This window comes from Phyllosticta capitalensis, assembly GCF_038381095.1.
Source record: "Phyllosticta capitalensis strain CBS 128856 chromosome Unknown BKA78scaffold_3, whole genome shotgun sequence".
Taxonomy (NCBI): Eukaryota; Fungi; Ascomycota; class Dothideomycetes; order Botryosphaeriales; family Phyllostictaceae; genus Phyllosticta; species Phyllosticta capitalensis.
The window spans coordinates 900,816-916,678 of record NW_027117441.1 but is presented as its reverse complement, the minus strand read 5'-3'; the positions used below and the strand labels follow the sequence as shown (position 1 = coordinate 916,678).

Here is a 15,863-nt window from a genome sequence, read left to right as displayed (position 1 = left end):
TCAGACTAAAGGGATCTTATCCGCCTTCTCGTCGATCCTCCTACAGGCGGGAACGAGAAAGGGAAATGGACATTGAGGAACAGAAGGCGCGGGCTCTACGGGAATTTCGTGCACCTCCGCCTCCTGACCCTCCGACCCTCGAGAAGAAGCCTTCCCCAGAGGACAATATAGTTGGCTGGAATGGCCCCAACGATCCGGTATGTAAAGGTGTTTGGCGCCATGGCGAGCTCAATACTGACGATCGTCACAGGAAAATCCTCAAAACTTTCCCAGGGCAAAGAAATGGGTCATCACTTTGTCTTTGTCAATGATCACTTTCTGTATCACCTTCGCTTCTAGTGTCTTTAGCACAGCGACCTTTGTTGCTGCGAGGGAGTTCCATGTGTCAACAGAGGTCATGACATTGGGAACCAGTCTTTTCGTTCTGGGTATGTTTTCAGCACTCTTGTAAATCCACCAGTTTGTTTTCTAACATCAAGTCCAGGCTTCTGCGTTGGACCACCTATCTGGGGACCTCTGTCAGAAATCCTCGGCCGTCGGCCTCCCCTTTTCTTCGCCTTCTTCGTCTTTGCTATCTTCCAAATCCCCGTCGCGGTCGCCCACAACATCGAGACGGTCATGCTTTGCCGATTCTTTGCCGGAGTCTTTGGATCCTCGCCACTGGCAATCGTTGGTGGTACGCTCGTCGACTTCTGGAACCCCATTGATCGCGGCATCGCAGTGTCAGTCTTTGCAGGCGCCGTTTTCCTTGGACCCTGCGCTGGGCCCATTGGCGGTTCATTCACAGTTGCGAACAAGGATCTTGGCTGGCGCTGGACCCTCTGGATCACCATGTTCCTGAGCTTCTTCTTCCTCATCATCGGCGTGATTTGTATCCCAGAAACGCACCACAACACTCTTCTCACTGCCCGCGCCGGTAGGCTGCGCCGTGAGACTGGCAATTGGGCTCTCCACGCCAAAGCTGAGGAGGCTCCTCTAGATATGGGCGCGATTGCGAAAAACGTCCTTGTCAAGCCTTTTGTCATGCTGCTCAAGGAGCCAATTCTCTTCTTGGTCACCATTTACATGACCATCGTCTACGGCATCCTCTACCTGACTTTCGAAGCCTTTCCAATCGCCTTCACCGAGAAACGAGGCTGGAGTCCTACCATCGCCTCGCTCACCTTCGCCGCCGTCACCGTCGGCGTCCTGGTCGGCGTATTCATCGTTGTCCTCATCAGCAAAACGCGCGTCCAGCGCATTTACAAGGAGAAAGGTCGCATTCCTCCCGAGGAGCGTCTGATTCCCATGATGATCGGCAGTGTGGTATTCCCCGCAGGTCTGTTCATGTTTGCGTGGACCAGCAACCCGCATATCCTGTGGGTTCCGCAAGTGATTGCCGGCGGCCTCATTGGCCTGGGTCTCTTCCTCGTCTTCTTGCAGGGCCTCGTCTACATCATCGATGTCTACCTGATGCACGCCAACAGCGCCCTTGCCGGAAACACGATTCTGCGTAGTCTCTCGGGTGCTGGTTTCCCCCTGTTCGCCGTCGCTATGTGAGTAATCCCCTTTCTCCTTCGCTTGCGATCCGCCCTCCCTATGCGCTCCCTGTTTCTGCACACTCTACCCCGTGTCTGAGGAGACGGATGGCTGACTTTCTGCGTCATAGGTACCACAACCTCGATGTCGACTGGGCGACCTCGCTGCTCGGCATTGTATCCGTCGTTCTGATTCCCGTGCCTGTTCTCTTTTTCATCTTCGGGGCACGCATTCGGAAGTCGAGTCAATTCAGTCCCGTCAAAAATTGATTTTTACCCTGAGCTCAGAATCACTCTGACTATGATCAATGATTGTAACGGTCTATTTGGCAGCATCTTTTGCTATTTGTCTTTGGCTACTTTGACATCACAGTCTAAAGTCTCTCGTTTCCCCACAACTGTCTCCTATCATGAAGATCCACATTTCCCTAAATCCGGCATTATCATCGGCAAGGCGTCTGGCGTCGGGAGTAAAGCGTACAAATCGCACACGACATGCTTAGAGGCACAAGAAGCGACTTTGATCTCCTTCGAGTTTTGTAAGAGTAAGGCGTACGTGTGGGGGAGGATCGCAGTTCGGCATCGTAGACGTAAACCGCAAGGCGCAGAGAAAAGAACAAAAAATCAAAGAAAATCCTTCACGGGTCGTTTACCGTACTCATGCATCTGTGACTGTGTGACGCCGAAACCGAACACAAGTTTGTCTCACCTTTCCCAATATGCCCATGGTTACGACCCGCTCGTTGCCGGAATCCTTTGACACGCTGCCTTGGGCTTCCCTCGCAAACTGCCACTCTTCGGCCAACATCCCTCTTCTCCATCTGCCTACCTTGTGGACCCTGCCCACGGCACCGTGGCGCCTACCGGCCGGGACCCTTCTTCGCCTCATCCGCCTCAGGCACATCCGTCTACCCGCTCGCAGGCATTCGCGATGCGACACGATGTGACGCAGCAGGAAGCGCACGGATCGCCGGAAATATTGCAACCCACCTCTTCCCATTCAGGCTATCTTGCGGCGTGTGAGGCGTTGAGTTTCAACGTTGGCTCGACCACGCGAGCAAAATGCAGGAAGGAGCGAAGAAGTCGGCGTGGTGGTTCTTGTCGCAAAGTCTGTTTGAGTCTGGCCGACATGGTGGTTGGCGAGTAGGCTTTGGGCCATGGCACTCGCGTTAGGCGGGAGATTGGGTCTTCGGGTTGATGTGTAAAGGTGAATTGGATGAGGCTTTGTTGCGGAGGTGATTGAAGATACAGAACCAAGAAGGACACGGAGGAAGGAACGAGGGCTTTCGCGACAGCTCCCTGCTCTACTCCGAGCGACTCGAGATGCTCCTTCTTGCTCGACAAAACGCATGCCAGACAATTTTCCAATGGTACAGCAGGTCATTGCACTGCAGCATCGCACCTTCTCTAACATTAACTCCCTCTGCGCACCACCTCCCTTTGGTGCCAAGCCCGGTCTCTTTCCGACCGCATACTGTCCACTGATCGCACAGCCTTTGGCGCGCTCCTTCAGACAGAAAGAGTCTGAAAGGGAGTTGAATCGAGAAAGCGCACCGAGCTGGTTGGGCATTCAAAACCTGAAGTTGAATACCAGAAGAGGCGATTCATGGCATCATTTGTCATGCGCGACTCAACGAGCTCGCTGTCGCATCGCAAGTTGAAGTATCAAAGGGATACGAAATGTGGCTGACCTGACTGCCTGTTTGCGCGAGACGGACGAAATCTAGACAGGTGCTTGACGTATCCCCTTTTGGCACATTGGTCGCTCTTCGACGGACGAGGGACGACAGAATGGCTGACTTGTCCAGTTGAACGAATTGTCTTTCTTTTTGTTCGACTCGACTCTTTAAGGAATAGAAGAATGAGATCGACGACGACGAGCAAATAACATGTCATTTTCAAGCGCGGTGCTCGCTCACCACCTGTTCAGCCGACTTACTTGGAACGTCTCCAGGACACATTGGTCGCCCCTTCCGCTTCGACCAGAGATCTGCCAGCGCAGTCTGTCTTTCACAAGAGCTCCTGCGACCACATCGCAACACGTGCCCTTTCGAAACCAGGCTTCGGCCTTGGGCGTCGAAAAATCCATGACGACTCCACGCTCTCTCCACGATCTCCTCGATCGACGCAGCACATCCACCCATCATCCACGCATCCACTATGCGTTCAACGCAACACACCACAAGACGGTCGACATCAAACCTCACTGCACCTAAGCGAATCGCATCTCCAAATTACTAAATCGACACGGTTGATTGGGCGCAGCGCACCGCCCGGGTTTCCGTACCGTGCCGTGCCGTCCCTGACTGACTGGCCGACATGCATGTGCAGCATCACTGATTCAATTTTTGAGTTTGTATTTACCGGCTGTGATTCGCTTCCCTCTCAGTGGGAGCAGGGCCGTCCCGTCGGCCTGGGTCTTGTCCTGCTCGGATCCGCTCGTTTTTGCGCCTGCAGCGGGCATTGAAATGCTGAGTGTGAAGCGGGTGCGTTAATTGTCTTGCTTGGCTTTTCCGAAGAATGCTTTAATCACTGACGAGATTCTGCTGTCAGAGCTGACGCGGGCGCTTCCTCGTTTTGCGCGGGACACGTACTTTGTGAGGGTGAGGGCAAGGAGACTAAGGACAGGGAACAGGGGGCAGGGAGAAGGGGACAGAAAGAGTACAAGTACGTCAAGCTATCAAAACAAGAGTGGTGTGATCATCTGCAAGCGCATTCAACGGTTGAGGCGTTTGAGTTTCTGCGATTGCTTTTGCGTCCTCATTCGGGACGCGAGCGGTCAAATTGAAGTAGCGGCTTTGTAAAATCGTCGATGGGATTGGAAGGGCTCAAAGCAAGGGCGGGCGAGGCACGAGTAAGTCTGTGGCTCCATGATTTGTTTTGAGCTAGGGCTGAGAAGTCGACGGTTGCGAGGACGTGGCGAGTGACCAGATGCTTGGATGGCCTTGGCCGGCGACGGAATTTCGAGAATCCTCGGGTTGCGACAGAAGGTATTCTTGAGAATCTGCTTGCCCAGATGGACTTGATGATTTGGTTGGAAAAGGCGTGAACAGTCTGAGGTCTGCTAACCCGCTCATTGACCAGAAAGATAGCTCAGGGGTAGTCCGACAAAGCGAAACTCTGTCGAAGCAATCAGCCACCGTTCCCACTCAAACTACGAATAATCAACAAGTGAGCCGTATTTCAATAGAACTGACCCTCGTTCAATCAAATCGTAGCAATTACGAAAGCTGCGGATGCCAAAAAGTAAAACCCGTCAGATGCGCAGTCTGACCGGCATCATGCATCGATGTAGTCACCAACTCTTCCCTTTCTCGCACCCAGAACAGACAACAAAGAAACAAACACCAGGATACTTGGTCAGCTGAATTCTTTCCTGCCCTGCGAGCATGTGGGTGAGCGGAGGGCGACAGGGGGACCGGCTAAAGTGCCACGAGTCCACGAGGCGGGCCCGAGACAGATGCTAGATAGGCGATTGATAGCATCGACCCAGAGCCAGGGAAATGGGACAGGAGTATGGTGGATGTGCTACATGGGAGACGCGTGGACGCGGATGCAAGTCACTCCAACCAGCGAGATTTGTCGCACCGCCGAAGGGGCACACGGAGATGCGAGATGAGCTCGATTGGGAGAGCGGGGTGAGAGAGCGAATACTCACTGCCCGCCCGGCTGTCTACTGGGCAGGGTTGGAGATAAGTGTGATGGAGTAGGCTGTGTGGATGTAAGCGTGGAGGAATGCGCCTTATCTCACGTCGTGTTTGGGTGTGTGTGGTGGAGAAGACGACGAGTAGGAGAAGGGGGATTGGCGTGCTTATTGTCGGCAAAGAGATTGGTCTCGGCAGTTTTTTAAGACTTATAGGCGCTTCCTCGATGTCTTGAATCGGAGATGGAGCGGGTAAAGTTGAAGTGAGCATGACAGATTTAGGTCGTGTCGATTCAGGGGCAGGTGGAAATCCGGATGACTGAACAATAGAATGATGCAAGGGAAAAGATGGAGGATGAAGACTCCAAGTCAAAGGCTTCATTTAGTAGATCTTTAGAGGGTTGTGGTCCTTGAGCAATGCAGGTCCAGCGAGAGCGAACGAGACGAAACCTTCCAGCTGATTCCGCGACCAAACCACAATCACCTACCCACAATCTCAAAACAAATACCGCACGCTCTCAGACCATCCAAACACTCACATCGTCCAGGCACAACTCATTTGAAAATTCAAATCTCATGACACACCAAAATTCTCCAAATCGAGTCCAGTCGTGGTGTTTCCCCTCATTCGCCCCCGGCCCCACAACACCAACCACGCCCCAATCCCAAATAAGCGCCAACTCGATTCGACTGAAGAATTTATGCGTACACGTAATCAGGTCCACATGAAGACAACTAGCTTTCCACGTGCTGTGATGCAACACAGTCTACAGTCTGGCATAAGGAATTTCATTAAGCTTGTCGGCAGCGATTCCGGTCCATCAAGTGCAAATGGATCAAATTGAGGCGGGATTTCAAAGAGTCGCAAGCCAGCAAATGACACTAGTGGCAGGAGCTTAAATCATATCATCTTTTCAATATGATTTCTGCTGGAAATGAAGGTACCAGGAGCATCAACGGGAAAGTGTCACTCACTGACTGCCAACCTACCTATTCCGTCCAACGCACGTGACAGCGTGGAGAGTCAGCGAGCTTACAACTTTACAGGCAGGATACGGTGGCGAAGAGACACTCAAGATCGCCCTCCCTGTCATCTTTGACAGAATGACCGCGCCGCCGTGCCCCCTGCGAAGGGCCCAGCCAGTCCCCCTGTGGTCTGTGGCTAGCCCCTGCCAGCCCCCTCCTCCCTCCCTTCCCCTCCAACATCATTCTGCATATGCAGCAGTCCATCGAGCCAGCCACCAAGCCATCAGCTCGCCTGGCATCTCGTCTCGTCTCGCCTCGTCGGCCATCCAGAAAATTCCACAGCCCGATCAAACCGACACGTCACCGGCCTGTCTACCCGCTCCTTCGTGTCAGCCCTGCCCTGCCCTGCCTCGTGTCCGCAAATCCCCCTGTTACTGGCCGCCGTCGCCGGCACGTCAGTCAGCACCTAAACTCCGCAACTCATCCCCTGCCCAGCGCCTGGAAGTCTCCAGTCTCATCAACAACCCCTGGCCCTTCGTGCTCGCCTCTCGTCTCGGCCCTGCAGAATGAGGAAATACGATTAGCAAATGCTTTTCCCCCACGCCAACCGGGTGCATGACTATACGCGCTGCTTGCTGCCAGGTACTACTCGTGTTCCTGCGGCCAAGCGGCGGTTCCTTCTTCTGCTCGTGCATCGACGCATGCATGCAGTGAGACAGACGAAGACGCACTGCAGACAGACAGACTTGCCCACCCCCACGCGTCCTCCTCCGTCTCTCTCCCGAAACAACCGACATCGGACCCTCGACGCTGCTGTTTGTTGTGCCCTCCCCAGCGCCGCAGTGCCCGCTTCCCCTTCCCCTGCTCCTGCCCCCCTGTCGACCCATCTCCGTCCACCTGCCTGCCCTCTTCGTCGGCAGGGCTACTCACCACACTAACCGACAAAGGCATGTCGAATGTGGGTCCCCGCTTGTCTGCGTCTATACTGTATGCAGACGACGCTAGTAAAAACCCTAACAAAAGAGAAAAACTCACTGGTACCCACCACGGCCGGCCCCCGGACCGGAGCGGAGAAGTAGAGGACGAGAGAGAGGCGGAGAGCGGAGAAAGCGTGCGAAAGAGGTCGGACTTTGGCGCGTCGTCCGCATGGGGACGTCGGATTTTAATGCTGAGATGAGCTGGCGAGCTGGCGTGGCTCACTGACGACTGGACGGTGGAGAGTGATGAGGTCGTGGATACTGTTAGTCACTGCTTCATCATTATCCCTTCCCCAGGTGTTGTTGCGCATGTTTCACGTCTGTATGCGTCAAGTCGCCATCGATGAAATCAAGTTGGTTTCCTTGTCGTCTGTCCCTTCCCTTCGCCTCGGCTGGTGGATGCGTTGTGATTTGTGGGTGGCTCGCTCGCGTATGTCTCGGACGGCGGGATTGTCGTCGCGATCCGATCGTACCTGTCCATCAGTCCGCTCCGGTGTGCATGTGATATGGTGTCCGTTTGCGGAGATGGGGATGGTGGTGGAGATGGTCGACGGAGGAGTGAGGGCGTACTTCTTGTCCGTCGATGAAGTGGGCGGCGTGTGGACAGGGGAATTTCGGGATGTGATGGTGGAAGTATGTTTGACAGTGCCAAAGTGACTCGTGGTGGAGAGAATCAAGTCCGCTGAATTCTCGATGGTGGTGAGGGAAGCCAAAACAGCAAGTCGTCAAACAAGCATCAGGAACGCAGAATTGCAAATCAAAATGCCTTCATTCGGTGCATTCTATCCACACTTTGCGCCCCTTTTGAGTAGCGCATTCAGACCGGCGAAAGCCAGATCGTCCATCTGTCTCCGTCTCTCACAACTATTTTTTGACCAAGGAAACCCTACATGATTCCAACCCATCCAAAGAAACAATAATAGGGGGAAGGGGAGGTTTTTGCAATACGTATCACAAGAAGCGAAAAATGATGAAAAAAATAAGAAATATCTACAACTGCTGGGCAATGCCCTCGGCGTGACCGTTGACGTTGACGGGAACAGCCTTGGCAGTGTTGGCCGGGGTGCCGTTTCCAAAGATGGACTCGACGACCTCGTGGCCTCTAATAGCGAGAATAGAGAGAAGGGTATCACTCAACTGTGGAGATGGTCAGAATCGTTTCTCGTTGGGAAAATGTACTTGCAGAACTTACACCATGCGTCATCTCATTACAGCCCTGCAGCCAAAGGCCAGCCTCTGGGGCGACCTTGCCGGGCTCGGTCTGGACCTTGTAGTTGCGGTCAATGACCCACTTGGCCTTGTCGTCGGCACCGCCGCCGGGCATCAGCCACTTGCTGCCAGCCAGGATCCTCTCGTGCGCGTTGCGCACGTATCCGGCGGCAATGACGACGAGGTCGACGTCGAGAATCTCCTCGGTGGGCTGGCCACGGAGGTTGGCGAAGTAGTCGCCGCCACGGTTCTGGATAACCAAGCGCACGCCAGCGGGCTTGACGGGCGACTCCTCGACGGCGCTGACGTCGCGGAAGTTGAGGATCTTGTGGGGCCAGTCGTCCTCGGACTCGTACTTCATCTTCTGGAGGTACAGAGTCTCAAAGAGGCGCTCGAGCAGCTCCAGGCGCACGACACCGTAGTTGGTCTGCTTGTCCTCGAGGATGGTCTTGTTGCGCAGGACAGGGTCACGGGTCCACATGTCCTCGACGCGTTCGGGGTTGAAGATTTCGTTGACGCTGGAGTGGTGGTTAGATCTGATTCACTGGATTTCGGCGCAAAAACTTACAAAGGAGAGTCGTCACTGGGGCGCAAGTGCTGACCCCTGATGAGGAGGTTGGTGCGGGCGTTGGGGTAGTGCTTCTGGAGATCCTCGTAAATCTCGGCAGCACTCTGGCCAGCACCAATGACGGCAATGGTGTAGGGGGCGTTGCGGTCAGTCAGGGTCTTGGGCACGGTGTACTTGTACGCCGAAGAGTGAATGACGCGGGGGTGGTTCTGGGGGAAAGGCTCGGGGATCTTGGCCTGACCACCAGTGGCAATAACGACGTGCCTCGCGCGGCGAGTGGACGTCTCACCCGTGACCGGGTTGCGAGAAGTGACAACGAAAGAGTCAATGGCCTTGCTGTCGACGGTCGTCTTCTCAGGGACGACCTGGACGACCTCCTGGCCGTACGAGGTGACGTCGTTGAAGTGGCTGGCGCACCACTTCATGTAGTCCTCGTACTCGACACGAGCGGGGAGGAAAGTGCTGAGGTTGGTAAAGTCGACCAGCCTGCCGTTCTGGAACAGGTAGTTGAGGAAAGTAAAGTGGCTACGCGGGTTGCGGAAAGTAGCCATGTCCTTGAGGAAGGTGATTTGCATCCTCGCGCCATCGAGGAGCATGCCGGCGTGCCAGGCGAACTGGGGCTGCTTCTCGAGGAAGGCAACCTTGGGCACATGGTCGACCTGACCATTCTCGATGGCGTCGTTGAGAGCCACGGCAATGGCGAGGGAGGCCGGGCCCATGCCAACGCAGACGAGATCGTGGAGTTCGTTCTCGGGCGTGGGCTTGAGGTAGGAAGTGTTCTTGTGCATCTTGGGCTGGATGGCGCGGTGGACGCTGCGAAGCGGCTGGTTGTTGTTTTGCGGCGGGGCAGCCTGGTCAGGGGAGCCAGTTCTCGAGACGGGGGTGTCGGCGTGAGGGCTCATTGTGAAGGGAATTTGAGCGCGATTCCGTGGGAAATCAGAATTGGTGTTGGAGTCGTCACAGACGAGAGGTCAGGAAAGATCAACTGCAGGTATGAGCATTAGCCAGGGAACGCCGGGAAATGACAGGGAATCTGGGGCAAGCTTTGGTGGCGGATGTGCGTGTCTACCGGGATAGCAGGGCTGGTGAATACTAGGAAGGATGCAGGAGGGCTGGCGAATGGCGGAAAGGACATTTCTCAGCGGATTTCTTGGACTTACAGTGGTGGTGACGCAATGGTCGAAGCCAAAAAAGCAAAGCGGGAGGAGCTCTTATGGCGTGGGGGGAGCTGTGGCGGGGATGTGGTTGTGAGAGCAGGTGAGCTGTGATGGTGGCAGCACTTTAGGCCGTGGTTCGGGCGGCAGCCGGGGCTTAAGTACAAAATGGTCATCTTGGGCGCCGGTAGAGGGACTTGTCGCAGAAACGGTAGAAGCATGGGCTGAGAGGGTCGATGGAGAGTGTAGAGGTGCTGGTCCAGGCGGCTCCGGTCTGTCGGCCCACCACGGGGCCTTGGATGCACAAGATCATCAGATAATTAGATAAGATCATCGGGTGCGTGCTGCTGCAACGGTCGACCGGCCGCGAAACAAAAATTTTTGTCGTCGCGAGGCTGTGGGCGGCCAGGGTGGTATGCGGCGGGCAGTGGGTATCGGAGCAGCAGAGGGCCATGGGGGCAGTGAGAGTTGGGTCGTTCTGTTGTTGGAAGGTTACAGCCGCTTAGGAGACGCGTCCGGCCTGGATGGCACTGCTGGCATTGGTCCATGTACCGTAGTCGGGCAGCCACCGAGGCTTTGGCAGTTGCCACATGCTACGCGTGAGAAGAGTGTCAGCGCTAGAAAAGAACAAAAGAAGATGTTGAAAACAACAACAGAAAAGAGAGAGACGGGCACAAAAGACAAAATCCGATGTCCGACTCGTCGACCGAGAGAAGCCAACGACACTAGGCCCAAAAGAATTATCTGATCCGCTCCGACATTCGGCGTGGGTGCTCGTGCATCGACTTCTCGCTTGTCTTGTCTGATTTTTTTTCTGTTTCGAGTCTTGGTCTTGGCCCTCGACTCGGACGGCTACTGCCGCTGACGCCATCCATGCTCCTTCCAGCACCTCTCCTCGCAGACCTCCACCAAGTCCATACTCGAAAAATCCATTCCCCGGTCTCGCTGTCGTACTCGTTGCAAAAACCTCGCCATTGTCACCCCTTCATCTGCCCAGATCCCAAAATACGGACGTAGCCGCCTGCCTGCTTCCGGTGATGACCCTCCCCGGCTTCTCTACCCCACGCGGCTAGCTGCCCCTCATCCTCATCCCCCCTCCCTCACATCTCAACCACACCAACCACAAACACCTCACCACTTTTGCCTGACATGCTGCGTGACAAGAGAGAATCCTTTCCACATGTGATTTCCATCATCCCGCCCTATTTTATGATTAAATTACAAGGTTAATTCAAAAAAGAGTCAATCGCGACTCGCCAAGTTCTAGAAAATTCCCACAAAACGCCCATCATCCCGCGTCCCATGCAGCTACTAAGCATAGTCCCTTGTCTTTTCCAAGATTCCTCCCCTGTCCGTGGCAGGTACCTTACATGTTCCTTTTCGTATCCCTCAGTCGAGCTGCTGCGTCTCGACCATGCTTGCATAGATTCCTCCGAGAGCCACCAGCTCATCGTGCTTGCCCTGCTCCGCAATCCTGCCTTTGTTGAACACGAAGATGCGATCGGCAAACTGCACGCTGGCCAGCCGGTGTGCCACCATAATCGTCGTGCGCCCCGATGACGCCGCCGCAATCGCCTGTCGCACCTCCTTCTCGCTGTTGGCGTCCAGCTGCGACGTCGCTTCGTCCAGCAAAAGAATCTCCGGATCGCGAATCAACGCCCGAGCAATCGCCAGGCGCTGCCTCTGTCCTCCCGACAATCGGGACCCGTTGGACCCGCACTCGGTGTTGTACCCCTCTGGCAGCCCCATGATGAAGTCGTGCATGGCGCACATCTTGCACACCTTCTCGACCTCTTCGCGCGTCACCTTGTGTCCAGGCCGCGCTCCGAGGCCGACGTTGTACTCGATGCTGCCGGGGAAGAGATTGGGCTCCTGCTCCACCAGTCCGATCCTGGACCGATGCGCGTACACGGCAATGTTGCGAATGTCCTCACCGTCCATCGACACCACTCCAGACACGGGGTCGAAGAAGCGCTCGATGAGCGACACCGTCGAAGACTTGCCAGCACCTGACCGTCCAACAAAGGCGACAAACTCGCCGCCCTTGATCGACATGTTGATGTCCTGAAGTGCCAAAGTGTCTGGCCGAGCGGGGTAAGCCAGGTCGACATTCTTGAACTCGAGCGTGCCTGCCTTGTTCTTGCCCGTCTTCTCCAAAAGGGGAAGGGACTCGGAGGATGACATCGAGAGCTTCTTGGCATCCGGAGCGTCCAGAATGATGGATGGCTTCTCGTCGTGGAGCTTGAAGACGTTGCGTGCCGCAGTCTTGGCACGGCTGACCTCGGGCGCAAGACTGAACATTTGTCCAGCAGACTGAGCCGAGAAGAGGAGACCAGGAAGGACAATGAAGAATTGCAGCTCGCCGTAGTAGCCCTCGCGGACGTTCTTGGCACCCCTGTCCATGCCATTAGCACTCGTCAAATTCAGGGGACGGGAAGAAACTTACCACCAGTACGCGAGGGCGTACACAAAGTAGGTGATTGCAAGCGAGAATGCCAGCAGAATGTTACCGGTCAGTGTGAACTTCAGACTCTGTTCGTACGGGCCCTGAATGGCGGCTCTGTACTGCTTGAGAACATCGCGCTCACGACCAAGAGCAGCAACGGTGCGAATGGCGGCGCAAGCTTCCGACGCAAGTGCCGCGGCATCATTGTAAGACGTTTCCTGGCGCTCTTGGGCCATTGAGAGAACACGCAGGCGGAAGAAACCAGCCAGCAGCATGACAGGTACAGCGGCCAGAAGAACAACGGCAATTCGCCATGCGACAACGTGCGCAAGAATCATACCACCGCAAATTGAGGTAGTGACCGAGAAGACAGTTCCCAGAATGACACCGGAGAGACCACTGATGGACCCAGCGTCCATGCTCAGCTTCGACATGAGCGAGTGAGACGAGTGACCAGGCTTCGAGAACCAAGAAACATCCTGCCTCAGAATGTTGCGCAGAGAAGTGTCTTGAATACGCATGAGCAGCCATTGAGACACATAACCGAAGCAGGTGCCGCTGGTGCAGTGTCCAAAGAGCGCAATCAGAGACAGCACGAAGAACATCAGACAGTAAAAGTTGACGCGCTTGTCGAAGTCGGGGGCATCAAAGTTGTTGTTCAATGTCGACACGACGTGACCAAAGGTCAGAGCCTCACCAACAATGATGGCACCACTGCAGATCGACGCAAAGAGTCCGAGAGCGATAAAGGGTGCCTCTGGCTTGCTGAGAGCGAATGCTCGCTTCATCATTCCGCCAATGCCAAGCTTTTTACCCTTGCCCGCCTCGTCGTCCTTGGCCTTGGCCTCCGAAGCTTCGCCTTCACCTCCTTCGACAACGGCTGAGGCCTGCTTCTCCTTGTCAACAACCACGGGCGCAATGCTCGGTGCAGCAGTCAGAGACGATGTCTTGGAAGCAGTGGCCGACTTGTCGAATTTCTGCGAATCGACCAGACGCTTGTAGAAACCGCTCTGCTCGCAGAGGCTCTCGTGCGTGCCCTCTTCAACGAGGTTACCGTGCTCCATGACCATAATCTTGGCAGCATTCTTGATCGTGGCCAGACGATGGGCAATGATGATGGTCGTGCGGCCTTCAACAGCAGTGGCCCTCTCGAGAGCCTGGAGAACCAAGGCCTCGCTGGTGGCGTCCATGGCACTGGTGTACTCGTCAAGAATCAAGAGGGAGGGGTTGCCGACGAGAGCACGGGCAAGACAGATGCGCTGCTTCTGACCACCGGACAGATTGGTGTGGCCGGAGCTTCCGACACGAGTGTTGATGCCATCGGGAAGAATGTCAAAAAAGTCGCAAGCCGCTTCTTGAGCAGCCACCTCACAGCGGCGAAGTACTTCTTCGTCAGACAGTCCATGGTTTTCGCCCAGACCGTAGCTGATGTTCTGAAGAATCGTGCCCGAGAACAAGACAGGCTCCTGGTTGACGACCGAAACGCATGAGCGAAGTGCCTTGATGTTGAACGACTTGATGTCCTTGTCGCCAATCGTAATCTTTCCGGAGGATGGGTCGTAGAACCTCAAGAGGAGGCTGGTCACAGTAGACTTGCCAGAGCCAGAAGTACCGACAATTCCGTTGACAGCTCCGGGTTGGAAGTTGAGGCTGACGCTGTTGAGAACTCTGGCAGTTGGTCTGGCGGGGTACACAAAGGTGACGTTGTCGAAGCGAATGCCACCAGCAAAAGTAGAAGGCTCTGGCGCATCACCTTCCTCGTTGTAGACGTTGATGTGCGCTTCGGGGTGGTCGAGAACTTGGAAGATGGATTCACCAGCGCCAGCGGCCATGGCAAAAGTCGAAAGGAAGGGACCGAATTGACCAACCACAAATGCAGCATCGAGAATCAAAAAGACGACTGCATAAATGGTTCCTGCTTGGCCTTCTTCTCCGCGTTGCTCCTGGAGACGAGTGCCCTCCCAGAAGGCAAGGGCATTGGCAGAGTAGGCGGCAAAGTAGACCGAGCCAAGCATGATCGCGCCAGCCATCGACTTGCGGACGCCAACGCTGACGGCCTGCCTCAACAGCTTCAAGTACTCGTCAGCAAGCGTGTCGGCGATTCCGAATGCTTGAACGACCTGAACAGCCTTGATCGAACTCTCGGCAATGGCTGCCGCCTTCTCGGAAATGTCGGCCGCCTTCTTCTGGAGTTTGGCGACAAACTTGGACCCGACAGTCACGATGGTAAACATGGTCGGGATGACGGCCACCAAAAGGATACCCGTCAGTTCGGCATCAAGGTAGAAACCAACGCAAAAGGCAGCGATGAAGTACGCAATTGACTGGATGAACAGCCCAACCTTTTCAGAGGTACCGAGCTGGACAGTCTGCGTCTTTTCGGTAAGGACGCCCGTCATGTCAGGAGATTCGGTGTCAAAGTAGGACATTTCCATGCCCATGGCCCTCTCGACCAGAGCCTCGCGAAGGCCGCGAGAAACCCTTTCGCCAACGATTCCCCAGCATACTGCCCAGGTCCATGTGACAATGAAGTAAGCCACGGCAACACCGAGCAATTCTCCAATGATGGTTGCGAGTTGATGGGGGCTCGGCGGGAAGGTGTTGATGAGTTCTCCGAAAATGACGCCAATGATGGGAAGAGGAACACCCGAGGCAATGGCGGAGATGATGCCGAGAGCGAGGATGAATTTGTCTTGCCAGGACTTGAGCGGCCGGAAAAGGGAGAAGTAGGACGTTTTGAAGGGGTTTTTGCCAGTGATTCTGCGGAGCACCTTTCGAGGGAAGCCGCCTATTTCAGCGTGCCAAGCTCGAGGTTGAGCGGTGCTAATCGTTTGCATGTCGGCATCCCGGGGCCATTGTTCGACGCGGCTTTGGCGGTGTTGAGAGACGGCATCTCCGTGGACGACGTCGCCTTCGACGTTGGTGATGACGACGTTGTCGAGCACCTGGGGCTCGGTTGGGACGGTGGAGGCCTCCATCAGGGTGTCGGTCTGGAGGGGAAGCTGCCCGGATTGGAGGTAGGCTTCAATGCCTTTTGAGCAAATGGAAGAAGACTGATTCTTAGCTCAAGCAGTGGACCATGACTTGTCGTATCCGCAGAAAAAACCTTGGCTCTCTTAGCAGAGATGGACCATGCGCTTCTTCCAAGGAGGACGAGGCGAAAAAAACGGCGTCGACTCGAGAGGCGTCCCACACAACAATGAGAGAGAGGGAAAAAAGACGGTTAGGAGAAAAGATCTGATAAGAGAGAGGACAACAGAGAGGAAAAGTCAAGCGCCATACGTCTGAGGCGGCGCCTCTGCCGGCGCGGTTGACCTAAGGGCCAGTGAGCCATGGCAAATGATCCGTGTGCCACGACTCCCACTAAAACACGTAGAGGAGGA

The 15,863-nt window shown here is 55.2% G+C and overlaps 4 protein-coding genes across 4 annotated transcripts; 2 read left to right on the top strand and 2 right to left on the bottom strand.

Moving 5' to 3' along the window:
- Positions 1 to 65: 65 nt before the first annotated feature.
- On the top strand, positions 66 to 1,787 carry BKA78DRAFT_248044 (major facilitator superfamily domain-containing protein; the record flags this gene model as incomplete). Its single annotated transcript, XM_066884346.1, has 4 exons — positions 66 to 197; positions 251 to 428; positions 485 to 1,535; positions 1,649 to 1,787. The coding sequence occupies 4 exons, from the start codon at positions 66 to 68 to the stop codon at positions 1,785 to 1,787; spliced, it is 1,500 nt and encodes a 499-aa protein (XP_066746343.1).
- A 4,477-nt stretch (positions 1,788 to 6,264) lies between these two features.
- On the top strand, positions 6,265 to 6,753 carry BKA78DRAFT_366517 (uncharacterized protein; the record flags this gene model as incomplete). The annotated part of the gene is made up of 1 exon (XM_066892580.1): positions 6,265 to 6,753. The coding sequence occupies one exon, from the start codon at positions 6,265 to 6,267 to the stop codon at positions 6,694 to 6,696; it is 432 nt and encodes a 143-aa protein (XP_066746342.1). The 3' UTR covers positions 6,697 to 6,753.
- Positions 6,754 to 8,093: 1,340 nt separating this feature from the next.
- Positions 8,094 to 9,782, bottom strand: BKA78DRAFT_350836 (L-ornithine 5-monooxygenase (L-ornithine N(5)-oxygenase); the record flags this gene model as incomplete). Its single annotated transcript, XM_066891053.1, has 3 exons — positions 8,094 to 8,240; positions 8,296 to 8,830; positions 8,881 to 9,782. The coding sequence occupies 3 exons, from the start codon at positions 9,780 to 9,782 to the stop codon at positions 8,094 to 8,096; spliced, it is 1,584 nt and encodes a 527-aa protein (XP_066746341.1).
- Positions 9,783 to 11,423: 1,641 nt separating this feature from the next.
- BKA78DRAFT_330370 (leptomycin B resistance protein pmd1) lies at positions 11,424 to 15,317 on the bottom strand (the record flags this gene model as incomplete). Its single annotated transcript, XM_066889767.1, has 2 exons — positions 11,424 to 12,429; positions 12,481 to 15,317. The coding sequence occupies 2 exons, from the start codon at positions 15,315 to 15,317 to the stop codon at positions 11,424 to 11,426; spliced, it is 3,843 nt and encodes a 1,280-aa protein (XP_066746340.1).
- Positions 15,318 to 15,863: the final 546 nt, after the last annotated feature.